Here is a 27,233-nt window from a genome sequence, read left to right on the forward strand (position 1 = left end):
GTCCATGAAAAAGATGTTGCTTGGATGGCAGCATATGTTTTTCCCAAAACCTGTATGTACCTTTCAGCATTAAGCAGATGTGTAAGTTACCCATGCCAGTGGCACTAACACAGCCCCATACCATCACAGATGCTGGCTTTTGAACTTTGCGTCCATAACAGTCCGGATGGTTCTTTTCCTCTTTGGCCCGGAGGACATGACGTCCACAATTTCCAAAAACAATTTGAAATATGCACTCGTCGGACCACAGAACACTTTTTGACTTTGCATCAGTCCATCAGCTCGGGCCCAGAGAAGCCGGCGGCGTTTCTGGGTGTTGTTGATAAATGGCTTTTGCTTTGCATAGTAGAGTTTCAAGTTGCACTTGCGAATGTAGCGCCGAACTGTATTTACTGAGATTGGTTTTCTGAAGTGTTCCTGAGCCCATGCGGTGATATCCTTTACACATTTATGTCAGTTTTTGATGCAGTGACTGAGGGATCGAAGGTCACGGGCATTCAATGTTGGTTTTCGGTCTTGCCGCTTACATGCAGTGATTTCTCCAGATTCGCTGAACCTTTTGATGATATTATGGACCGTAGAAGATGAAATCCCTAAATTCCTTGGAATTGTACATTGAGGAACATTGTCCTTAAACTGTTCGACTATTTTCTCACACACTTGTTCACAAAGAGGTGAACCTCGCCCCATCTTTGCTTGTGAATGACTAAGCAATTCAGGGAAGCTCCTTTTATACCCAATCATGGCACCCACCTGTTCCCAATGAGCCTGTTCACCTGTGGGATGTTCCAAAAAGGTGTTTGATGAGCATTACTCAACTTTCTCAATCTTTTTTGCCACCTGTCCCAGTTCTTTTGGAACGTGTTGCAGCCATAAAATTCCAAGTTAATGATCATTTGCTAAAAACAATAAAGTTTATCAGTTTGAACATTAAATATCTTGTCTTTGCAGTGTATTCAATGAAATATAGGTTGAACATGATTTGCAAATCATTGTATTCTGTTTTTATTTATGTTTAACACAACGGCCCAACTTCATTGGAATTGGGGTTGTAGGTTCAAGTGTGTTGTGTGAGTGATCCTCACTTGAAATTGTCGTGACTGCAGGCTGGATGGGATAGGCTTGCTGGGTGAAGGGTTTGATGCTGCAAGGAAAAAACAAAATAAAACATGAAAACATCCCTGGATCATGAAATGAAATGTATTAATGAAAGATGTAAATACTTGAAAAAAAAAATTCTTGTATCCTTCTGTTAAGAGAAAACCCAGCAATTCTCAACAATACAATTTTACTTAAAATAAAGGTAGATTGTGCAGTTTAAAAAAAACTTGCCATATCATTATTATTATTATTATTATTGTAATTACATGTTAAAACTGTGTGTATGACCTGACAGTAGAAAATGAAATCAATCTTTTGAAAAGCATCCTTCTAAACAATTTTATCCATGTGTACCTGTGGATAACCTTGTTTAAACCTAACATTTGAGCAAAGTAGCACACTTACTCTTGTGAGGATCCTGGCTGACTCGTTGATATCATCCCTTGCCATATCTAAAGAATTAGATACAATCATGAATAAGATATTAATCGACAACAAACAACAAAAGAGCAGCCAATTGTAAGCCGATTTTGTGGCAAGATGAAAATGGCTGTGTTCTGGGAAAGAAGTTATCTCCACTAGCACTCTTTCTGATCATGTGCTTATCTGATTGGGGCAGTTGAGCAAACCCTGGTGTGTAATGTGATTTGGCCCCGGCGTGGGCCCCATGGCTGGCCTGCGTGAAGCTGAGCAGGACTGATCAATAGCGGCGTGTCTGGGTGCGAGGCCCTCACCCCTGCTCCGGGGAATGCTGGATGCGGGATGCCGGGCAGGCCCAGCTTGTTGTGAATAGCCGTGGCAGAGACGATCTGCGCTGACGACATGGAGGCCATGCTCTGGAGGGCTTTGTCCTTCACGGCCTGGTCCTTTAATATCAGACACAAAAGGCTTAGTGCTCGCATAGAAAGAAGGGGGCAGGGGGTTGGGGGTGGTGATAGTGCACGTTGCATAGGTAACAACAACCAAAACCCAGTAAACACACTGAAAGCACTACTGACCTCTCAAACAACACAAGCAGGTTAAAAGAGGATGCAACAGTGTGGCTTTTAAAGTGTGAGCGTGTTTTTTTTTCTCCAATGGAATGCACTAAACGATGAACGTATGAATTCCTATCAACAATAACTAGTGGTGATATGCACTTCAGCAAAAGTTTGCTTGTTGACTAAAAAAAAAAAAACATCCAATAGCAGCAGCACTTGTATCAAGGCTACAACAATCTGCAGATTTTAAAAAAATAACTCGAAACATTGTAAACAAGGACGCAGATTCTTCACTCTTTTTATCTCTGGGCTGGATGTAATTAAAATGCCGAACTGTAGATGCATATTGAAACATCATTTCACAGTGCCAGCTTGAAGTAGTGCTTCTAGATTTGATTTGAAGATAAAGTGTATTCAGAAATATATTGAAATGTAAGCTGTAAATGCGGCTTTCTTATTGCGGGAGCGTGCACACCAGAGCTGGAGAAACCGTGCAGACACAGTGATGCTAAAGGGTAAGCATGCTGACAACAGATGCCGGTGAGTCCGACTAAAGTGTGACAACAGCAGCAGGGACCAACACATTGGAAAATCCTCTCACTACGGCGCAAAACTAGCAGCGGAGGAACAAGGCCACAAAAAAAAAAAAAAAAAAGAAAAAGCAGAAACAGCAGTACAAATGGAAAGTCAATACTTACCATACTTGTAACCTGAACGCAAGCAAACAAGATTACCTTGTAAATTTAAGACTATCAGCACGTGAGAATGTATTTCCAACAATAAACATTGGTGCAGAAATATGCATAAACATAATTATCACTTCCGCTAATGATGATATGTTTTCTTCAAAGGAGTATTAGGGTCACACAAATCAGGGAGGGTTCTTGTAGACCCATCAAATTTGGAATTTTCCTTTATAATATTGAAACTTTGTTCTTGTAATTGTATTACTGTACATAATTCTCAAAGGTTTTTTTTTTTTTTTTTTTTTTTTCAGAAGCCCTAATACTTCTTTGCCGAGTTTACACAAAAACTCCATCACCAGACACACATACATATGCCATTCTCATCAATCCCAATCTCAATCCCCATGAGGAAAATTAAGGACCATATTTTTCAGTTTGTTTCCCTTGGATCCAGAAAAAAAATCCGTTCATAGATCATAGCCATTTATGTGTTTATTTAACCAGTAGCAAACATTAAATCCTTAATCTTACATCCGACACTGTAAGTGCTTTTCTGGTCAATGGAATCTGAGAAGGACCAATAAAAAGAAACGAAACATCAAGAAAATGAAGATTTTGTATTCATAAATGAGCAACAGATTCTATAGCGAACGTCCTGCTCTCATCTTTTCATTGGACGGAATAAAAAACAAAAGTAGCTTAATGACTAATTTTACTCAGATGCCATAGACATGAGTAGAAACAGCAGGTTTTCATTGATGACCCACACCCCCCCCACCCTCTGCCCACAAAAAAAGGAAGGGCACACTTGTAGATCTCTTTGCCACTGGAGTCTAATTTGCTTTAAATGAGAAAAGACAGGGATTCATACAAAAGCCGTCTGTTTTTCCTCACAGAGCTGCCTGTGCCTCTGAAAGAGCAGGCATTCATGTGGCTGTCTCACTCTCTGTGGCTCTTTACACATAGACACGCCACAGATTAATGAGGTGTCATTACTGGGTATGGAATACTGTGAGTGAAACAACAAAGTGTGAAAGTCAAAATGTGTGGACCCTAAAGGAGAAGAGCATGTTATATTTCATTCTTCATTAGCTTAATTTGTTCTTTAACAATGGGTTTGTTCAATTTCATATGCCTTCCTCATTAGTGAACTTGGGTGATTTTTCAATGTTAGTCCAAATGAAAGCACATCTGATGGGACCACCCAAGAAAAATAAAAAGGAAGGAAAGTGCGAGGCGCAGTACTGTTAGAGTATTGTTGAATTATCAACAGGTTGAAGGGAGGACAGAAAGCAGAGGGCATTTTACTAAACTGTCTGCTTCTCAGCCATTCTGCGCTCTGAATGCGGACTGCCGAGCCTTTGACAGCACAGAAAAGTTAGGTGACGCTGTCAAATAAGGGTGTGCTGTAATTGTATTGATTCATTTACACACACATCCCCTGTTTCTGCCATGCCTTTTTAGACAGCAACTGCCTCTGCACTGGCGCTCTCAGCCAATCACCAAACAGCCAATGCCAGCATGCTTCCCCACAATAACATAGTTTATAGTCTGGAAGCTTTACACATGAGTAAGCTAAGTATCAAAGACATCTGCATCATTGTACAACAGGGTGTCTCAGGCTGTTCTATTTTGTTTCAGCTATCATTCGGACAGATTTGAGGCCATCAGGATTTGACAGCTTAGCCTTTGCAGTTAAGACGTAAGCATATCATTCCCTTGACCATGGCTTGCCAATTGACATCGGAGCAGTGTTGCAAAATTGCCTTCCAGCAAGAAGTTGCAGCGGAAAGCCTGCTACAACAACCGCTGGTGAAAACAGTAAACTCCTCAAGCGGGTGTCCGCCCAAGACGCAATTTCAAGACGTGCTTGGTCCTGGAACATATCAGAAATAGTTTCCTTTAATATGGTCCTGGAACATATCATAAATGGTTTTCTCTAATACGGGTTCCAGTTTGGGTTTTGGCATGATGTTTGGTCTGATTTACTACAACATTTGGTAAAACCATTAATGTTGCCTCAAGAGTAAACTCCATTTATTTCATATATAATATATTTGGTCATCTCAGATGGTTATCCTTATTAGTCTCAGATGCACATTTATTAGTTATCATAATATAATGAGCCAATGCAAGTTAAATGGCATCTGTTATCCAAAATATTTTAGGTATCAATTTGTTTTGGCAACGTGAGCATGTTAGTGGTAATTATTTATTTTATATTTTTGAACACAATACTTGCAAATATTTCATTATTATTATGTACAATTTATTATTACATATATTAGTATTTGCCAGGCATTTTATGGGCTATACAACTGTTCTCATAACATAAATAAAGGAATGGATGCAAGTGAAAACAGAGCATGAAAGTGAGATGGACTGACATGGTGCAAAGGGGGTTAGAGACAAGAAGGACCAAGTCAACAGAACATTTGGTTTAGGGGAGGGGGGGGGGGGGGGGAGTGGGGGCCATCAGGAATTAGCTTGTCCCCATGGGAAAAGGGCGGTTAGTTCAGAAGCACAGCAACAAACAAGCCCAAAAGCAGAAAAGCGCATACCTTTAGCTTGGAATGAAACTCACGAGATTTTCTTCTGGCTAGAACCTGAATGTGACTAGACACCTGCGGGGTAGGGGAGGGGAGGAAAACAAAGGAAGAGCCTGTAACCATGGCAATGAAAAGCCCCCTGTAACTGGGCAAAGCCAGACGTACCTTAATGGCAGCTTGGATTTCTCGAACTTTCTTTCTTGCTAAGACCTGTATGTGACTAGACACCTCCATTCAAAAGAGAAAAGGGGAAAATAAACAAAACGAGAACACACACGTCTTTGTCAGGGAGACAAGGTGCAGGTCAGTGGCATCTCCACACAGCACACCGTGCTAGCATCCAATAAAGCATTATCCTGTGTGTCGTCGTCACTTAAGTGAGCTGATTAAGGAGGATGCAGGCCCCTTTAGAACACATTAAGAGCACACAGATGTGATCCGCTGTGTACTGAATGTCAATTGGTTAGTCTCATATTCTTATGGGAGTTGGAGGAGGCATTTCACCGGCCAAGTTTACTTCCCATGTAAAATATGGTGGTATTATTAATACAATCCTATCGAATGTTAATATTCTAGCAGGTGTGAGTCAAATAAGCTTTCTTATCATCAGTGGAAATGATTGCCTGTTGAGGTTTACACAACAGGAAGTCACACAGGCCTTATTAGCTGTACACAATAGAGGAATCTGACCAATGTTGATATCAAAATATTTAATTATGAAAGACTGTAGTATTCTGTAACCAGGCTCCCATTTAAATCCAAAAAGTCTAATTTGAAAGCATTTTGGCATGGAGGTGATAACAGTAAATTTGCATGATCCTAGTCATACTCACGTCATTGTGTAATCATTGTACAGTGGTACCTTGAGTTGAGTTTTTCGAGATACGAGCCGTTGCTTGGCTGATTTTATTTTTCACTTTGAATTGCGAGCAAAAATTAGCGATACAAGCTGCAGCTGACTAAGCAGTAGCGTCTTCTTTGTGTACAGCCCCCTGGTGGCCAAGGCTTGCACACCAAAAGGAGAATCAATAATTGGGGGAAATATGATTTGAAATATGAGTGTTTTCAGTTACGAGGGTGGTCACAGAAGGAATTAAACTTATAAGTCAAGGCGCCATTGTATATAGTTTAATATTGTTCAATGCAAATGAAGCACAAAAATCAACTTGTTGCTACAGTGCTCAACATGAATAAATACACCAACAGATTTATTATGAAATCTTAACCTTCCTTTCAGAATCAATATTTTCTATGGCATGCTATACTGCGACATAATATATCCATTGATCATCAATAAGCATTCACAACACAGGATTTTTTTCTAACACAATTTGATTTTGCAAAAATAATCAATATCATATTTTTGGGAAAAATACATTCACAACAATTTAACCACAGGTGAGTCTAATCATGATTCAAATGTTCCTGTGTTCACTGCGAAATGGATAAAAGTATTACTTTTCTAATGAGGTGTATTAATTTATGTTGTGCACTGTATGTCTCTGCCTGCAATCATTGCTGCCATGTGTAATACAGAACCCAATCTGAGTAAGAACAAAAGTTTATTTTTGTTTGACCAGAATGAGAAACAGCGTAATTACATAGAGGCCATGCATTTGGATTAACTATGAAATCCTTGGTAGCGATATAGAAAAATAAATGTTTTTCTTTCACAGTCATCTTATTCTGAGGCCATGTCCACACAGACAAGGAAAAACTGGACATTCTTCAGGCTTCTGATTGGCCAATAAGAGTGTTTGGTCAGAGTACAGCACCACTTGTTGCTTTAGTGCTTGTTCATGTAATAGGTGATATTTTATTTAAACATGCAAACAGTGGATATAAAAAGTATTCGTTTATAGGTCACATTAAAGGTAAAAAAAAAAAAAACACATTTAAAATAATTTATCACGGTCTCATCACCCAAAAATAAGAAGAAAAAAACTGGCATTTGAACAGGGGTGTGAAGACTTTTTGTATCCACTGATGTGTGGACCTTAGCCCGAGCAGAGATACAGAGACAGCTTTCCTCATTTCATTTCAGCCTGATCAATACTTACACACAATGACTGAAAGTCACTTTGTACAGCTTCTTTGTTGTGGATTATGTCCTGTTTAGATGATGTGAATGAGTAATTACTCATGAGTAATTTACTAATTAACTGATTGTTTTAACAACTGTTTTTACATTCCTTTATATATCAACATGAAATGCTCTTCATAGCCGATACTGGTATCCGATCATAAAGATTCTTTGATACTACATCAGCAACCTGACACATATAGTACCTTCTGGGTAGGACTCAGTAGAGATACTTCACGGACAGGGATGACACCACTTTTAGGCGACTTTAAATTATGCTCTGGAAAATGGATGATGAACTCCGCTCAAGTGGCGACAGAGGTCCGAACTACATTTCGAGCCCCATCACCCGCTCGGCTCTGCGCTGCTCAGCTCCGGCTGAGCCAGCTGTGTTCCTGTCATGAGGCAACATTGGTCGCTCCTTTCCTTATAAGTAGTAGCGAATCGCATTTTTTTTGGATTGCCAGAAATAGTTGATAATGAGGTGTTCATATTTCTGTTTGTATTTTACCGTGTAATGTGCTCATAGCAGCTTCCGTTAATTGTTATTAGGGCAAACTGTGATCTGTGCCACCTTAAAATGGCATGCAGCCGGAAACATACTTTTTCCGTGTTGAACTAATTTGCACTTGTCTGTGTGTTGTGCAGGTGAAACTGTGATGTTCCATGCATTTTGTTTAAAAATCAGTTTTGTTGCATTTGGTTTGTTTCTACATTGTTAATTTTCACTTGTTTGGTTGCGTAATTTATGCTGGCTTTCATTCATGTTTACATTAGGAGTCCCGTTACGACTGCATGTGGTACCTTCAGGGATACCTTTTGAATAAAAGTCAGAGTGTTAATTAATTAATGAATGTAGTAAGACAGAGCTGTGAGGAATGCAAAGTGATACTACATAGTGCACCTTAGTGTTCTGACTGTGACACCACATTACTGAAATGCCTTGTGTTACAGGCTATAAATAAAGAACATGAAGTTGGATGTTAAAATATCAACAAGTACTCTAAAAACTAGTCTTATATTTGAGTGAAACAAATACTACGTTCATGAAACGTTTGCTTTGTTTTTGAACAATATTTGATCAAAATGAAACATTTTCATTACAATTGCATGACTTAATGCCATTATCCAGTATCAGTACTTGGTATCAGCGAGTACTCAAATGTAAGGTCTTGTACTTACACGCAATCTGCAAATAGTAGTATCGGTGCATCCCTATCATTTACAGATGTGAGAGTAGTCTGTATTTCATCACTTTGGTTCCGAAATATGAGCTCATCTGTGGTGAGTGTTGTGCGTACAGCCTGCTGAGGACAGGATGCACTCCCCAGCACAGACGACAGTAAAAACACTTTTTGGTTTGAGATGCTACCAAATTATTAAGGCCTAGACTTTCCCCATTAATAAAGACTTCTACCACAGCCAAGCGCATGAACTCTGTGATTTAGTTTACGAGGACAAGGAATATTTTCAGTAACTGTGGTTACTTTTTTTTTTTTCTTTTTTTTTTACATGACATCTCATTGATGCTCATAAATGCATCATGTACAACTGATTTATCGTATTAAATTAAAGGCTACATTTGGAGCAAGGGGTGGTCATGAGTTCAAAGAATTGTAAAAGGGGAAACTGACTGATGTTTTCATCTCCAAATTCACTACAGCTAAGGCTCTTATGTGTGTTTCAAAGCGGAACTAAGAGTGACAATTTCAGAGATGTCTAAATCCAGGGACATCTGTTCATGCGACATGGCCATGACAGGGGATTAGTCCGCCATGCAATGGAGACGGTCCCTCTCTCCTTACCTGCTTGCGAGTCCTCGTTTTCCCCGTCCGAAGCTTGATATATCTGGCAATCAGTTCATTCCGACCTGCAAGTACATAGAATGGTAAGAGCCCGAAATCATGTGGAGCTATGTTGACTGCTGCACATGGTTAAATTCAAGTGTGCTTCGTCATAAAAAGAGTTTGGACTGAATATTGATTTTTCTAGGTTGACTCGTATAAGATTACACGGTAAGATTTTAGATCCATGGCTGCCTAAGTAGTCAAAATCCTATTTGTAAGATGCTGCTTTTTCATGAAAACACCACACCGTATTAGCATTTAGAAAGAAACAACAACAACAACAACAAAACAGCTCCAGGAGCACTCTCAAATTAATGTGAATCAATTTCATTCTCTTCAAAACCCATCACGTTGAAAGACGTAGCTCGTCATACTATTGCAGAGTAGCAACTGGATGAAACGGGTTTCAAACAGAGCAGATCTGAGTAGATTCTAATTAATGCACAGCTTTGTACAGATTTCCAATTAACAATGGCTCTAAACATTCTTGTCCCCACAGGTCTGCTCTAATTGTCGTCGCAATGCACATGACCCCTGCTTAGCCCTTTCATATGTTAATAACATGCCGCCAAACAAAACTATTAGACAAATTATAGGTTGGAGGGGGTTCTAATTATGTGTCCAGCTGTAGCTAAGCAATGCCAGGGTTCTGATCTATTGCTCTATGAAATGTACAACCCCCATTCGCAAATCACCACATTTTTGTACCCTCACTTCATTAACAAATATCTTACTCTTACCAGGACACCTCAACAAACTACACAAATGTTAATATAATACATTACTTATTTGATTATTTACAATTAACAACATGGGAGAATGCATATTAGGTAGCAAATTAAAACATTCTCTTTACAGCAAACTGTAACAATTCCCTTATGATTTCTTTTAGTTTGCAGCTGTAGGAAAAGGACAAAATACGATTCAAATGTCATTCAAAGATTCTAATTTCAACATGCTTTTATTATGTGATAGGACAAGATGCAGATGTTTGGGACAAATTTCAGGACAGATTCCATCCTATATACAGTATTATATTATTATTATTTATGATAAGACCACAGTACAGTTCGAAAGAACAATATACATAGAAAATTACTTATTAGCACCAAATTCAGTGCATATATGACAATGTAAATATGGTGTGAATGACAATGTATTTTTAATATTGGCGTTAGGTCAGCCTTAGTGCACGCAGCCATGTGCCGTCTCCTGGGAAATAAACATCAGGGGATTTGCAGCACTAGCCTTCCTGTGCAGTGATCCTGTAAACTTAAGCAGATGGGTAAAGATTTCAATAATTCACACACTGTGGAAATGTAACATGACAATACAGGCATTCATGCAACCTCCTGATTCTGAGATCAAAGCACACAAATGGCCAGCTGAAAGCTCGCTTGCTATTGAATAATTCATTCTTTTCACTAGACGGGAAAAGAAGCTCATGGGTCCTGTGTTTGTACAGCAAAATAACAATGGCTTAAAAAAAAAAAAAAAAAAGTCTCAGACATAATTCTGCCTTTGCAACCTAAAATCTATGGGGTCCAAGACTGGCCCGCAAACAAATTGAAATATTGATAAAATAAAGCAGGGCAGACATGTGGGAAATCTGAAGAGATCGCACAAAAAAGAGATTTGTTTGATTTAGCAGAATCCGATGTCAATTAATGTCTTTGTTGTTTATGAGCAGACAATTCCCGAATCCTTTTAGACAGCAGGAATCAGAAAAATATTCTCGGGATGCAGTCAAGTGAAGTCATAAACACCATCAGTGTATACTGAGCGGGGCATAACATTGTATGGTGAGTTGTTACACCGAGATATTACATGGATCAATAATAACGACTGCCTGACTTCCACGGCCGGGAAAGTTAAATGCCAAATGGGGCTTGTATATTCACTACCCGTTGGGGAAAGTTGTTTTAAAAAATAAAAAATAAAAAATAGAGAAGAAAAGAAAAAGGGGGGGAGCAACTGCTGTACAGGATCTAATGATGTAGAGTGAGACATTTCATTTTCTTTTATGACAAATAGGACTGTAACTGTAATGACACACCACAGTTAAGCTTCGATTTGTATCTCGATTAATGACCCACAGTTCGATCCGCGATTCGATTATTAACATAATATTTTGGCAGAGTAGACTGCGCCTGAGCTTTCTTCCGTGCCTCACTTTAATTTCGTGACGGTGTCTTTTAAGGTGCGTTAACATGTTCGATGGGTAACTAAAATGCTTCCACACCACTGATGTAAAGAATTTGGAGGGCCGCAATTTTAGGGTTTTTAGTCTCGCTACCATTAGCGGTAGCCACAGTTTAGCTCATTCTGGTAAGATGACCATCACCAGAAGAAGTCGTCACATGACTTACAGTTGGAGAAGGCTTGCTGAAGAAATTCATCGTTAATCTAAGATTTTTTTTTTTTTTGGATTAATTAAAATAATGATTATATTAAGTTTGGTAGCACTGTGAGCTCTTATGGCTGTATCTGAATTGAAGGCCAAATTCTGGGAGTTGGAAGGGGCGTGTCGCGGTTCTCACATCTCACATTTCAAAGGCGATACAGGTTTGTTTCTTAGAGTGGCTCAGTTTTCTGTTTTGAGAACATATGGTAACAGGCTTAATAACAAATCTATATTTTTATGAATACATGGGGGTTTCTTATGACCAATACAGAAGTGTCGCAGTGGTTACGACGAAACACCCATATTTTAAGAAATACTTGTTTCGATTTATGTTTGCAGCGAACAAGTTGGCCTCCTTCTAGTCAGCCAACCGCTGGAGTACAGATAAGGAATTGTTCCCTTTTTTTTATTATTATTATTGTGTATTCATGCCCTAGAAGTTATTTTCACACAAATATTTACTATAATTGTGACTTTACTGATGAATTAGCAAAGCTACAGCGTGTTCTGACTTGCATAGAAAATCGGGTTACGATGTGTTGTAGGAATGGATTTGTGGATCTCCTGTACAGGTGCTATAAATAGGATTTCTGGCACATCTGTGAGGCAAATGGAAAACAAGGCAAGGACACCAGGTGCCCTGATGGGTTCACTTGCAGTTCTTGAATGCAATAGAGAATACAGAATATGTAGGTAGATTATTCCAGAAAATGATTTCATGCATGAATATAATAGCTCTTCTGTGTAGGCAGGTTTCTAAAACCTATACAAATACATATTACATTTCAGATTAAAAGATTGAAAAAAAAAAAAGATATTTAATTACGAGTACTACTTTGGACTTTTTAGTTGGGGTTTTCAGCATCAGTGAATTCCAGAACCTTGCCGTTACCAAATTTGTCCTACCGTACATGCTTACTGCCTTAGTAGCTTTTTTCAAATAAGCTCTGGCCCTGCTTAGTGGGGGAGTTCCCAGGGTTATGTATAATCCTGCAGTTGCACCAAACCTTAGCGAGGCCTGAGAAAATTAACTCTGTAAAGGGGTGTTCTTGTCACTCAAAGCAACAGGAAAGGATTCAATATTTATTGTGAGTGATCCAAGAAGATGTGTGCCGTTCAGCAGTTGGAGGAGGCCACCGAAGTGAATTTCCTTGCGAATCTCAATGACTCTGGAGGAGCACGGAAATATGAATGGCACTCCACCAGCATCTCCACAAAAGGACGGTGGCTCAACTATCTCTAGGCCGTCCCCAAGTAGCCCATTCCTAATTCAGTCAGAAATCCAATTTGGCTACCAGCATCCTTTCTCTAAGGAAGCTGTGACAGACTCCCTCTTTTGCAAATAACAATGAAGAACATTATCACGTTTTGCTGTGAACCAACCACAGTGATGCCACAGCCACAAACAACTTCCCCCACGGAAAATCACAGGTGTCTAAATAAGATAAAAAAATGTCAAGCCTTTTCCCCTAATCCATCCAACTTTCCCTGACAAAGTGGTGGTGGATCAGGAGGAAAGTGGTTGTTTGGTCCCTATAAGAACAAAAAAAAAGCTTGTCTTTGAATTCAGAAACAAAGCCATTTGTACCGGCTATTTTAGGTCAAGGCAACAAAAAAAACAGTCTTGGCTGTGTCCTCAGAGCAGCAAGAACAATGCTTTACAGCTCTGCTCCAGCTTTTTTCTTCCCCCTATTTTAAAACGCATCCATTTCCTGTAATAGGACTTTTTTCTTTTTTTCCCCCCCTAATGCAGGCACAACCACAGTCACATCTGGGCCAGCACTCTTCCAGCACACGGCCTGGCTTGGAATCAGCCTGCAGATAGCCTGCAAGTGGTCTGCAAGTGTGCGGCTTCTAGCACTTTGCTTGACAGACAAACAGCAGCCTTCCACACCACGGAGCACGTGCCACAGTGGCTGGCCTGTAGGGACAGACCTATCAATAGCCCTCTTTTCAAATCTTTAAAAAAGAAAGAAAAGGACACAGTACACTCTAACTACAAGCAAATAATTGAAACTGTCATATGTTACCGCTTGAATGTTATTTAGTGCTCTTCTAAGACGCCAGCACAATGGTTGATTCCTCTTCTCACATGCCAATACAACTGATGATTATTGGGCTTTGCAGAGTTGACCGAAGCAAGCAAATTTACTCAAAACTCTTCAAACTATTTTTCAAATCCATATAATACAGAAAGACGAAATGTTACTTACTTCTCCGTGTGCAAATTCCTGTTTTCAATTCTAGATTGGTAATTATTGGAAAACTGGATGTCGACCTGAATTCTTTGTACAAGTACAATGGCAGTTCCTCTTCCAAGGACACCGAGTTTAATTTTGACAAAAACCCAAACACTGATGACAGCATAAAATCCCTGCAATTTATACAGAAAGAAAAATTCCCCTTCAAATTTAGCCAGATATAAATACAATTTTGAATGTCTTTGCCGGGACAAAGGCTGCAAACAAGGTTTATCCAGAACTAATCCAGAGCGTGTACTTGGCAGTAATTAAAATTTAACATAGACCATTCCATTTATCATGTTAACATTTATCCATCCATCAATCTCTTATACTGCTTGTCCTATTTAGGGTTGCAGGTGAGCTGAAGCATGTCCTGCTGACTGCCAAACTTTTTTTTTTTTCAAATCAAAACAAAATTTGCAATCTGATCTTTTTCAATCCCATTAGACTAGGTTGAAATAAATGCATTTTGTTACGATAAATCCAGAAGAAACTATGAATCAGGACGAAACCTTAACTGTCTTTAGTTACGAGGATCCTACATAATGGCAGTTTACTCATCCGATTTGATAGTCACATTTTTAAGTCTTGGCAAGAGCTCTGTTTTCTGAGTGCTCTCAAAAATGTAATTACTTCCTGCAAAGAAATAATTATGTTTATAAACATATAATTAATTGTTGCAACACCGTGTGTGTGTGTGTGTGGGGGGGGGGGGGGGGGGGGGGGGGTGCCAACAAAATGATGTGATGATCTATGTGATGACTAAAAAGTCTCAAGCAATAATTAACATGACATTAAAGCAAATCCACAATATCAAGGTGTTTTTCCAAAGTCTTTGGTGTGCGAGCAAGGTAGGAGGGAATATATTTAAAAGCATTATCAATAGAATGCCACGGTTTTGCCAAGTGCAAGTGAACATCTAAGGCTGGCGAGAGCACGACCTGTTTAGCAGGGCACCCACCATTTAGTATTATTAACATGTTATTTAAGAATTACGTTGGGATAGGCCAAGCTATCCTAACCTATATTCTTGTTGTCTGTATGAAGAACAATTTCAAAAGGGAAAACTAATGGTGTCTCTTATTCAAGCTAAAGCAAAAGCAACTAAACTAAATATGAAAGGTCTGCCAGGTGTTTCCTAAGGGGTGGTGGGGCTGGTGGATTTTATTATTCCACATAACAGTCACCCTCATTGAGCCCCCGGGCTGCTCCTGGTGGAAGTCAAAGGATAATATCTACTGATCATGACATCGGGCTCCATCTAAGCAGCTTTCAGTGAAAGTGTTGGTGGATTTTATTAAAAAAAAAAAAAAAAAAAAAAAAAAAAGTCAAGGCCACACACTACACGATGCAAATATGTTGAAATACACAAAGTTCTTCTTTGTCACACAAGAGACTTGGTTTCCGCATTTATGCACAGCATGCATTGTGCACAAAATGTTATTCAGTCACTATTTAAGTGAATACAATAACAAGGACATATGCGGACCACATGTGATTATAACAACATTGCTGAAGTTATTGCTGTTGATATCATGTAAATAAACTTGAATAGAAATGAAATAACTAATTCTGTCAGTCAAAGCATGGACATAAAAACTAAGTCCTAGCGTATACAATGTACTGTATTTGCAAAGTCAATAGCTGACATTTCGATGCAATGAATGAAACTATTTCAAGAATTATCCTGAATGAGACTCTCTAAACAAACATTGTGGCTGCATAGACCTTTATGGTAATGGCCAAATATTTTGTGACTTTCGCCGACCATTTAGAAATTTAGCCACAGCAAACAATATTCTCTTCATAATGCTGTGTTCAACTGTAATTAACAGCTCTTTAAAAATCCATTTGTCCCTCCTCTGGACACCAAAAGAAATCAATACTTAACTTCAAACGACCTTATTGAGCTGGCTAAAAGGCTTTATTGCAGGGGCTGGGCCAGGCATGGTTGAGCTAATGTGTTAGTTGAACAGTGGGGGATTAAAGGTGAGGTGTTCTCTCAAAATCTTACAAGACATCACAAAGCAGCGGGTCACTAACCTGAGCCTTCCTGGAGACACTGAGAGGATTACAGCAGCAACCTCTGCTGAACTCAGCCTGAATTGAGACAAGGCTAAGGAGGCAAAGACAGCATCTTTATCACCCAGAATGGTCCAACCCATTCTGATTCCTCTCCAAGCTCTGTACGCCTCTCGAACAAGGCTAAGAGCTGAAACCTGCAAGGCTCCACTCTGTGCAATAATATTCACAGGGGACCAATTTGCACAGGCAGCCCTTGTCTGAATCACTCTATCAATTAGGAGCCACTGTGTTTATCATTACATACCTTATTGCAGAGACTGGCCTGGTCATTGTGTTGAGCTGTGTCTCTCAAGAGAGGAGAGAGACGGATGAAATAAATGACCAGGGAGAGATGCTACAGTTGGACAGGCTGCTGGACTAATCTGAAAAGACGGCTATAATTATGAGTCTCCCGAGGAACTGGCTGAGCCGCAAGTCCGACGTGTGAACACGGTAGTAGCAGTCAGGAAGTTGCACTGCCCCCTTCTCTACAACAAACTAAGACACAGAGTCAAATCAATATTTTCAATCTCTCGGGATCAATGGCACATCGGAGCACAAAGGAAGAGAGACTGACTGCAACAAGCGTATAAATGAAAAGTCAAACTTTGTGGTTATGGTGATGACTATTTCATGTTGTATTCATGATCGCAGGCTGAGGGATTCATCGGATACAGTTTTAATTAGGAGTTGCTTTAGTCTCTTAGACGTGGAGATACTGTACCTTGGCAGTACCAAAAGGCATGCAGAAAATCTACATTGCAATTTAATAATATTATGGATCGAGTAAGATATGTTGAAACACTAAAGCGCCATTGCATATGCTTATTTGGTGTCTGCAGTTCCTTTGTTGACAGGGATTCTGTGCAATGTTGAGAGACACTTGTCACTTGTCATCAAACGGCAAAAGAACAGATGACAGGCTCTGTTAACGGCAGTGTGCAGTCCCTGTGCTCGAGCCGAGAGAATAACACAAGCATTCCGATTTCATTCATATGCTGATTACTCAAAATGGTCCCTTCAGTGGGAGATGATCTCATCAGAATAAAAGTGTTTCATCAACGAAATATGATGTAATCAGCATGAGACGTGAGTTCTTGAAAAGAGCACGAAAGTGACACTGCGTCTTTAAGAGGAACCGAGTCTCTGTGTTTTAGTCAAACAAAAGCAGCCAACTGGGAACATGCAACCTGAAACCAGAAGCCTGGCTCCAAAGGCCTAACACAGACCTCACAGCCGGGACACACCCCATGTACTCCTGATTCAGACAGGCAGCGGCCTGCTATTCACCACCCAGAGCAAACAACTTCAAACCAGGCTGATCCTCTCACAGACTTGCACATATCTAGAAATAAGATTTCTCATAAATAACAGTCTGTCAAAATGCCAGATGTGGTTGGATTGGCAACTTCAACCTGACTAAACCGTACCGCACCAAGAATGATGAAAATTGGATAATGGGTTTCGAGTATTTTTGTGCGGGAACTAATTGCCTTTGCGGTGAACGTTTTTGTGCCGTTTTGTGTTCTCCGACTTGATGCGTCAAAATTAGCGTCTCAAACGGTGTCACTTGCCATAAAAACTCTACTTAAATAGTGCAAATGCAAAATGATTGGAGAGAACCGCAGTGTGACCAGTAGAATAGGTCATGTATTGTACGTCAGTAATCAATTGTTTTTTTTTTGTTTTTTTTTCATGAATGTACTGTATTTGTCATGGAGGATTTTAGAGGGGCGGCACCATGATCGAAGTCCACAAAGATGGCGGCTACTTGTCACGTTGCTACAGTAAGTGCCTTAAATTACGATTAATCGAATAATTCAAATAATTGCATTCCAAAAGTTATTCGCTGACACCCACATCACTCACCAGGCCAGGCCCTGCCTTTTAAAGCCATATACACTCAAGTCCCTGATACTACAGTAGGTCAAGAGGATGGTGACACCAAGTGAACAAAAATAATACCTACACCCCACATGCAGGTAGTAATGTAATAATGTAAAATAATATTTTATCTGATTACTCTATTAATTGATGGGATAATTGTTAGAATACGCATTCTAAAAATATTCAATTCAAGTCAATTTGAATAACAATTTATCAATATACCACATTTAAAATTCGCCATTTAATGCTGTCTCAATGTCCCTGCTCTTCAAAGGATCAATTCTCGCAGAGCTTTTTCATGTCATGATCTGTAGCCATGTGAGGCTTCAGGCAGAACTGTGGAAGCTCACATGGGTTGTGATATACTTGGTCAACACAAAAATTGAGTTAGAAGCAGAGATCTGCCCTTTAAAGACGATGAATAAAGTACAGTGCCAAGCACGGTAACATACTCGCAGCCCAGAGGTCCCAAAAGTTTACATTTATTTAGCTGATGAGTTTAATTATTGCCTTTTCTGAGAAGGGCACAACAGGCTTGCCTTCACCAAGCGGTACAGGACAATTCAGTTTGGTCAGCAACTAATTTTATTGCATTTCCATTGTAACGTGTCCCAAAATAGCCAACTTTAACAGTCACACTTTTTCCTTGTTGGAGGTCGAAGTCATACGCTTCAGGACGCTTGTGGTGGGTGGAGCTAGATACACTGCTGTCCCTTGATCGATCAACAGAGAATTGTCCGCTTGTCTTCCATGATTCAATAGATTTAATAAAATGGAAAGAAAAGCCGGCACGGTGGCCGACTGGTTAGAGCGTCAGCCTCACAGTTCTGAGGACCCGGGTTCAATCCCCGGCCCCGCCTGTGTGGAGTTTGCATGTTCTCCCCGTGCCTGCGTGGGTTTTCTCCGGGCACATCCTAACCACATCCCAAAAACATGCATGAATTGGAGACTCTAAATTGCCCGTAGGCATGACTGTGAGTGCGAATGATTGTTTGTTCCTATGTGCCCTGCGATTGGCTGGCAACCAGTTCAGGGTGTACCCCGCCTCCTGCCCGATGACAGCTGGGATAGGCTCCAGCACGCCCGCGACCCTAGTGAAGAGAAACGGCTCAGAAAATGGATGGATGGAAAGAAAACAACATCCTGGAAATGCAAGCCTCAATTTACCTGATCCAACTGTGGTGAACTGAAGCGAAATACTAGGTGGAACATGACGACGGTTAATTATCCAAAACTATAAAGGATTTCAACTAAGCAAAAAAAGTAAAATGAACAATATCTAAAATGTGCATTCTCTTTGTTTCCTAATCAGTTTGGTCACATTATGGGAACCCAAGTACTGTAAGCACTTGATACTTTTCAAAACCAACTTACTCTTGTCCTTATTTGTGTAATAGAATCCCCAATTAGTTTGTTAATAATATTTTTTTACAGTGAAGAGTCAAGTATTAGACATTTCGTCTGGTGTCAACCTGACTCATATCATCAAAATCATGGAGTGTTGCTTTTTGAGAGACATGGAACCATCGTGGAAAAATTGATTGAGATGTTCCCTTAAAAAAAAAAAAAAAAAAAAAAAAAATGGAAGCAGAGCCTACTCAGCTGGAAACAGTAAAAAAAAAAAAAAAAAAAAGTTAATAGAAATGAGCATTGTTAATAAGCCACAAAGTGTCAATTTAAGGTGTGTGATGCCTCTGCTACAATGAAGTCCCTCACACTCCATTTTGAGTGAATGCAGGTGAGTCTGAGCTGATCCCAGAATTCCTAATTATCTGCCCAGCAGGGAGGATCAGGTCTGCACACTCTGTCTCGGAGCATTCTCGGCCTGCTGATACAAGCCCCACAGGAGCAAAGAGCTGGGCCATCGGGGCCAAGCCAGGTCTCCTCATTATATACGAACTCATTCTTAGCATCTCTGCAAAGCAAGTGCCACTCAGTTCCCACAGGAAGGGTCTGGGTCAGCTCACTGACCAGATGGCAGAACATAACGACTTGTGAAAGAAAAAGTTTACAATAAAGGACAAGTGAGTGCAAAGACATATTGCCTGGGAATGAGCCTAAAATCTGAACAATACGTACATTAAAATACATACTGGCATTGTCTACATGCCTTTATTTTCCAGAATACATTTTGTAACTTTTAAATACTGTATGTGATTTATTGACTGCATATACAGCATATGATTAAAGTTGCGTTTCATTCTGACATGATGATACATTAAATACTGATTTTTAATACACTGTATAACGCTAATATTTAGAGTAATTTTCAAGATTAAATATATATATATATATATATATATTATGGGTGTGTACATGTTTTTTTATTTATTTATCTGCCAAAGGAAGCAACAGGATTTTTTTTTTCTTCCCCCAAAGAGTAACACAAAAATGTTATTGAGCTTGCAAGGCAAGTAGAAATATATAACTCGATGAATAAACATACAATTTGAATGAAGCGTGTTGTTTCACTTATCAGCTCCATTTCTGGAATAAATGAATGCTGCCTAGCACAGCAGGTGAATTGTGCAAGTGCTTTGGCTCGGGCCAGAGCTCCTTATTTGCCTTCCCTTTTTAAAATATTCTTCTAAATAATTAAATATTCTTCTAAATAAGTCTTTCCAAGCCAAGTACAATTTGAGGTAACTATGCAGATGTCTGCCATCCCAGTTACAATCAGCCTAACAGAAGTGGCGCATTGCCGGTCAACACAAATCTCAGAATATGCGAATCACTTCAGGTAAACACTACAATAATAAGCTAAGAAGCAGAAATTATGAATTGTGTGTACCGCAACACAGTTGCTATAGAGACTGTTTCTAATTAACTGCACTCTACCCCTGGATGACAAGGGGCTTAATGGCACTCAGGATGACTTCTCTTGAGATGAGCTCTGCGTTTGGAACACATCGCCACCCCTAGAATCTCAAATATGAAATACCAGTCTCCATGAAGCCAACTTTGATCTCAGATGCCATGAGAGGTTGTGCCTCTCTGTAAATTCTAAAACTAGATTAAAGGACCATCACACTATGCTTCGCAAAGCCTACGACCAAAAAAGAAAAAAAGACTCGACATCAAACCTCTTAAGTGCCACAAACATTTCACGTGCAAGCAACTTCTAGTGGCATTCTAAACCAATGTTTTCCAACCTTCATTGAGCTTAGGGACCCCTTTTACATAAAAAAAAAATAAAAATCCAAAAATAAAACTCACGATACACCACCAAACAAAAATGGCACAAAAAGTTTAAATACTGAAAAACTGATAATCTCGTCTCAATTTATTGACAGATTTAATTACTCGGTGTGAAACCTGGTCCTGTTTCATTGAACAAAAAGCTGATATACCCCGAGGAAGCCATGACTTTCTGTTGTATGAATGGCAACAGGTTTATTGTACTTTCTGCCCATTTAGTTTTATTTAATTGCATTATTTACAGCATTTATTTTTTCTGGATATCACTATATGTTGCTGGCATAGATTATTGAAAAAAGATGGATTTTTACTTTTGGACAAATTAAGTGAAATTTGATCATGGTTTCCTACTGCATCCCTGATGATCTCTCACAGAGCACTAGGTGCCAAGGCACCGTGGTTGGTAATCACTGGTAAAAACAAGATCAAGTCAATATTAACTGAGAAACACCTAATGATGAATTAAGAAGTTTCAGATCACACACAAAATAAAATGTTTGGGCAAGGGTAATGTTTTGACTGTATACTTACTGTATGTACAATACCAGTCAAAAGTTTAGATACGGTTTCTCATTCAATATTCTGCGAAAATGTGTCATAACCTTTGGCCGTTAATATAGAATATGAAAACAATCTTTGTAATTTCTTTTTATGTTGTTTTTTTGTCCTGTTCGGCTGTTAGGTCAAACAGAAAGGGGGATCTGTACCCCATTTATGCCGGGACAGTTTTACTATGCCACAGGTCCAGGTCGCAGACGCAGCATTGAGGAGGGAGGAAGGCAAATAACACATACGACACATCCACTGTGTTCACTTTCTGTCTTTAAGGAAAATACTTGTATTGGGACTACAAGGGCTAGACTGCCATGCTGCTTTCTTCGACTGATTTGTAAGCCCCTCCCGAGTAAAATTGGTTTAGACCTGCCACTGGTGTTCAAGCCTGCAGATTCCACGAGGAAGCATTCGCCGATGTTAGTCGCAAACAAGTAGGTCGACAGAATTGTAAGGAAAGCAGCAACGAAGAAGATAATTGATTCTCTGCAACCAGTGTGACTTGCCTCTCCCTTTGAAAGGTTAGAATTAAGGCTAAATTTAAGTTCTTGTACACTCAACTGTTATTAATTTTTATTCGCAAAGCATAATAAACATTTCAGTGTCATTTTATGTAAAAATTTTGAACTTGTGTGTTTTTGAAGACAATTCTTTTCTGAGAGTTGCCTGGTTTTGCGATAACATGACATCAGAGACTTCCTTGAATTTTGTTTTTTTCAAATTAGCCTCTGAATTGCTTAATTTATATCAATTTAGAATACACTAAATGAAAATTATCAGCTTCGACTTCAGGAAACATCTTTCGCCACAGCCACCACTCATGCTGTCCAACTGTCCTGTGTCAACCATCAAGACCTTCAAGTTCCTGGCAATTACAGTTTTCTCAGGAGCTGAAGTGGGAGACCAACATCAACTCTATCTCAAAAAGGCCCAGCAGAGGAGGTGTTGAGACAATTCTACACAGCAGTCATTGAATCGGTTCTGTGTTCATCCATCACAGTCTGGTTTGGTCCACAAAGAAGGACAAAATCAGACTGCACTATTTGCATATTGTTGTTTATTACTACAGGCCACTCGTGTTTGAGAAATCTCTGCACCATTCGCACAATTATCAATGTACCAAATTATTATCAGTCACTTTAAACTTCTCGAAATTGGTTGAGGATTCTGCATCATTCGCACAATTGCCATTATACTAGTATCACCACACTTAGTGGTACACTTTCATTGCTCAATGACTTTCCTAAATGTACAAGTATATTGCATCATAGTGGCTGTTTGTTCTTATACCAGAGTGGCTCAAACTATTCCTTCTGTGTTTTATAACATACTTGGCCAATAAAGATGATTCAGATTAAGATTAAACCAGAAATTTAAAAAAATATATATATATATTTTTGCTGAAGTCACAAGAAATGGAGACGTCTGCTTTCAATAGTATACTAACACACAGTAGTTGCTTTGTGTTGTGTAGTATTATTTTGTGATTGTTCATTATGCTTTCTGCTTGGGGCGGTAGTTGCTCAGGTCCTTACCTGGCTTTAACAGTTGACCGAAGGGTAACAAAAAAAAAAAAATGAAGCTTGCTGACGAACAAAATGTGGTATGAGATGTTGGTCTGCTTTAAGGCAAGCCTTTCACAAATGGGCTTCGGGTATTATTGCATTAATGATTATTTCACTGGTTGTCAAGCAGTCAAACATTTTCTTGGAAAAAACAACAAGATTGTTTTCCGCATCCTATCAATTATTCTTATTATGCATGTGATACAGCATATTTCTGATTTAGGCCTTGACCTGAATAGGTTTTGGAAACCCTGCCCTTGAGAAAGGCCCTGAACTGCTTCTCAGGGACACACTAACGCTGCTCCATTACTCTCTCTTGCCTTCACCCCATGTGTTCTTTCTACAACAGAGTGCAAAGAGAATTTGCCCTTGTGGGATTACGACATTCACATAGAATTCCGTTTCAAAAACGTTGCTTCAGGTCCCAAAAAAACAAAATTGTCACGCGCCAACCCACAGCAATCAGAACATATCAGTCTGTATGTGGGTAGGCAGACAGTAAAAGAGGTCCTGTCTGAGGCCATAATGGCAGCTGAGGGGTTTCACTGCAACTCCTATAATTTACATTTCGTCTGGCCGGAGGGGTCACATGACAGCTGCAAGTGAATCCGCTGTGGGGTTTTCTGCCGTCACTTGACATTGACAAGCTGTGCGACTTGAAATCCTCAGAAAGAAAATATTCCTTCTTTCCATGACATCACTGAGCCAGAGATGGGGTAGAGGGCAGGAGGAGAGGGCGCACAGCTGGTGGCAGACACAGTACCATCTGCCACCAACTAATAGTTCATGCTGTTTTACTTACAAACTTGCACTTAAGCATCTGCACGGCTGCCACATTGTTAGTTTGAGATTGACCATCATGTTTTAAGAGCTATGATTGTGATTTACATGCTGGATTCAGTTTTCTAATATTCAAAAATGTAAAAAAAAAGGAGAAATAATAGAAACGTTAACAATAAAAAAAAAAACATTTTGTTGGTGAAGTGACCCCCCCCCCAAAGGAGAACATCCACTATGAATAGCAACCTGACAAATGGCTCCAATTTTTGTGGAATTTTCTAAAACACGGAATGAGCACATCAATCGCCTCTAAAATCCTTCATAAATAAATTTGCAACAACAACAAAAATCATAAAGTACATGACCTATTCTACTACCAACAATGCTCTTCTCACAAATGTTCCATTTGTGCTATTTAAATAACACTGTTTGAAACGTCACAGAATTTTTTGGCACGTCTACTTGGAGAATTTTGGCCCGTACAATATATATATATATATATATAATATATATAAAATATATATATATATATATATATTTTTTTTTTTTAATTGAAACGTGTCAGGCAATTGGAGAAGGGGTTCCCCTAGTAGCACAGCAAACAAAATGGTTGAGGAGATATAGTATGTTGAGAAATAATGAAGTTGTACTGTTTTACTCCAATTTGAAGTCATTTTTGGACCACATTTTCAATAGGGGATCTCACACGAAAACGTACACATTTTTCATAACTATCATCTGATTTTCTAAATTCTTGGTATGTTGTAATCAAGTTGACGGGGCCATCCCAACCAGACTCAACATTTTAACAGACTGTCATTTTTGGGAAATCTTGTCACATCGGTACTATGAATTTATGATTTTCATTGTTATGGTTTTGGTCTTTTTCATTGCTGATGAAAGATAGCAGAGGCACATAATGAAATACTGTGGTGCCATTTCTTTCTTTCTCTGACACATAAACTGAAAAAGGTAGCTCCTCGTTGCTGTGCATGTGTGAGCTGAGTTTGTTGTCCACTGTTCTGCTTTTACACAGATATAAAAGTGATTGTCAAAGCTTGAGTGACGACAACACTACATGTTTTTATGAGATTGATCACCCAGTCGGCAGTCATGGAAATAAAGCTTGAATAGCCTTTAATTCCTTACACTGGCTGACTAGATGAAAGAAACCTTTGTTTATGAATTCAATTAGCTACGTTTTCCGTTTGGTTCTTTGTAGTTCAGCATACAAACAAAGAAATTAGAATGTGGCAGATTTGTACTCACCATACATCTTCCCCTCATCTGACAGGATGATCTTCCGACGTCCACAAGGAGGGTAAATGGCCAAGGCCTCCTGGAAGCTCTGTTCGATGTCAGGACTCCATACCCCTTCTGCATCGGTGTCCACCGGCTTGTCTGCCGAATCGCTCATCCTCTCCATGTCTTCGGCAGGGCTCTCGCTGCCGCTCCAGCTGCTGGGATCAATTTTGGTGGTGGGCTCTCCAAGCTGAAGCTTGGACCACACTAGGGTGAGACCTGGGGAAAAAAATGTATACAATGGTGTTGACTTCTGAGTTTAATTTGTTTCATGACCACCCTCATAACTCAAAACACTCGTCTCTCAAAACATCTTCCATAACTACAGTAAGTGACACAGTTATCTGTATAAATATTACTAGCTTTTTACAGAAGACAAAGAATATATGCCCCTGAGTATTATTTATATCATAGTTTTGTTCTAGATGTATGTTGCAACTGTTTGTGTTCAAATATCTGTTGCTTCAAGGGTTATACCACAGGGACACTGATGCTATTCGTTAGCCCATCTGTGGCGTTTTGCATTGCCTTAAGCTAGCGGACTTTAAAGCAAACTTATGTGGTTGCTTTAAACACAACAAGTAATTATTTTTGTTCTATGTTTAGTTTGACAGTAAACTTCAACTAGGCGTTACAATAAAAATATTTTGAATAATTTTTCACGATCAAACAATAGCTTGTTGTGAAGAGAATCGAGTTCGCTGCCACCATCTCGTGTTCATATCTCCAATTTTTGCCTCAAAGCAAAAAAATTACAAAAGAAAAATAATGATTAACCACAACCAAAAAAATTTCACTGAGAAGATCAGACATCTGTGGACATAAGTGAATTCTTAATAAATGATTGAACATGCAATAAATGAAGTAAAAATAGACCTACACTGCACACAAACATATTATAGCGTGTGGTAGGAAAACAGTCTATGCCTGGGTTCACTCAGACTCTCAAACACACCGACAACAAATTCTTCCAAAAACAAAAGCAGCTTATCAACATATTTTCTTCCAACTGCCGTACTGCAATCACCACCTGCATTTCATCTCTGTTCAGACAAACCAAGACAACCACACAACCCTTTCATAACGCAGGTGCATGCACACATTCTAGACAGTGTCGTGTATTGTATGCTACAGTGAATTCTGTCAACAGCTGATCAAAACACACAATACTGATACCAGTGAAAGAAAAATTCAAGGCCATAAATATAGCCATAAACCAGTATATTGATGCAGTGTCGCTTACACAGGAATATATAACAAAATATCATGGGAGATAACAGTTATGCTGTAAAACTTTAGGAAGAGTGATGTACTTTTTTTACTGCCCACTGGGAGGATTGCTCATCAACTCATCTGAGTGCACTAATGTGGAACAGTCCCACTGTGGATACTGATGGTGGATTGGGTGTGTTGCTGCCTTGCAGTGTGAGGTGAGCTGGGCAATCTACCCTCCATTTAGCTGCCACAGTACACAATTATATCAACCACTAATCTATAATGTAAATCATCAAAAACACAACACAAACATAAGACATACTTTTGATAACAAGCACCAACTATATGGAAGCCAAAATATCAGCAGCTAGCTAGCTAGCAACTAGGATAAGAAGCTAGTACAGCAGTCTACAGTGCATCTTCACTCAGTGCAACTTCTGGTCAAACAGCACAAACAAAAGGAAGTCAAATAAATTAATACTGGCCTACCAAACAAGTTAAAAGACGACGCTGTATCTCCACGGCTACAAACGACTCCAACTAGCATGGCACTGGAACACTTGCGGACAAAAGTACTTTGACACCGCTGCAGTCTTTTCTGTATAGAATGCAATTCTGCTTACTTCAGTAACTTTTGGTGGATATCAGTCTTCTCATCTCATGCTCTTTTTCTCTTCCGACAGCCCTTGTTTTTAGACAATGTTTGGATTCTGACTGAAATGAGTTGTGCTGATGACTAACGTGAGACATTTTGTTTGATGTCTAAAATATTAATGT

General features: G+C 39.3%; 1 protein-coding gene across 5 annotated transcripts in view; it reads right to left on the reverse strand.

Annotated features, from left to right (window-relative positions):
• Positions 1-27,233, reverse strand: part of tead1b (TEA domain family member 1b) — a 50,780-nt gene that overhangs the window by 12,665 nt on the left and 10,882 nt on the right. Inside the window, exons 2-9 of one of the 5 annotated variants that reach the window (XM_061754009.1) lie at positions 25,209-25,460; positions 9,205-9,269; positions 5,482-5,544; positions 5,329-5,391; positions 2,780-2,791; positions 1,836-1,967; positions 1,507-1,553; positions 1,086-1,144 (exon numbers count right to left, since the gene is read on the reverse strand). In XM_061754009.1, coding sequence (XP_061609993.1) covers positions 1,086-1,144; positions 1,507-1,553; positions 1,836-1,967; positions 2,780-2,791; positions 5,329-5,391; positions 5,482-5,544; positions 9,205-9,269; positions 25,209-25,365 — 598 coding nt within the window. In that variant the 5' untranslated portion in view covers positions 25,366-25,460. Of the gene's footprint in view, positions 1-1,085; positions 1,145-1,506; positions 1,554-1,835; positions 1,968-2,779; positions 2,792-5,328; positions 5,545-9,204; positions 9,270-25,208; positions 25,461-27,233 lie in introns of all 5 variants that reach the window. The other 4 variants (XM_061754027.1, XM_061754017.1, XM_061754000.1 and 1 more) reach the window with 4 other exon arrangements.

This window comes from Phyllopteryx taeniolatus, chromosome 2 (genome assembly GCF_024500385.1).
Source record: "Phyllopteryx taeniolatus isolate TA_2022b chromosome 2, UOR_Ptae_1.2, whole genome shotgun sequence".
Taxonomy (NCBI): Eukaryota; Metazoa; Chordata; class Actinopteri; order Syngnathiformes; family Syngnathidae; genus Phyllopteryx; species Phyllopteryx taeniolatus.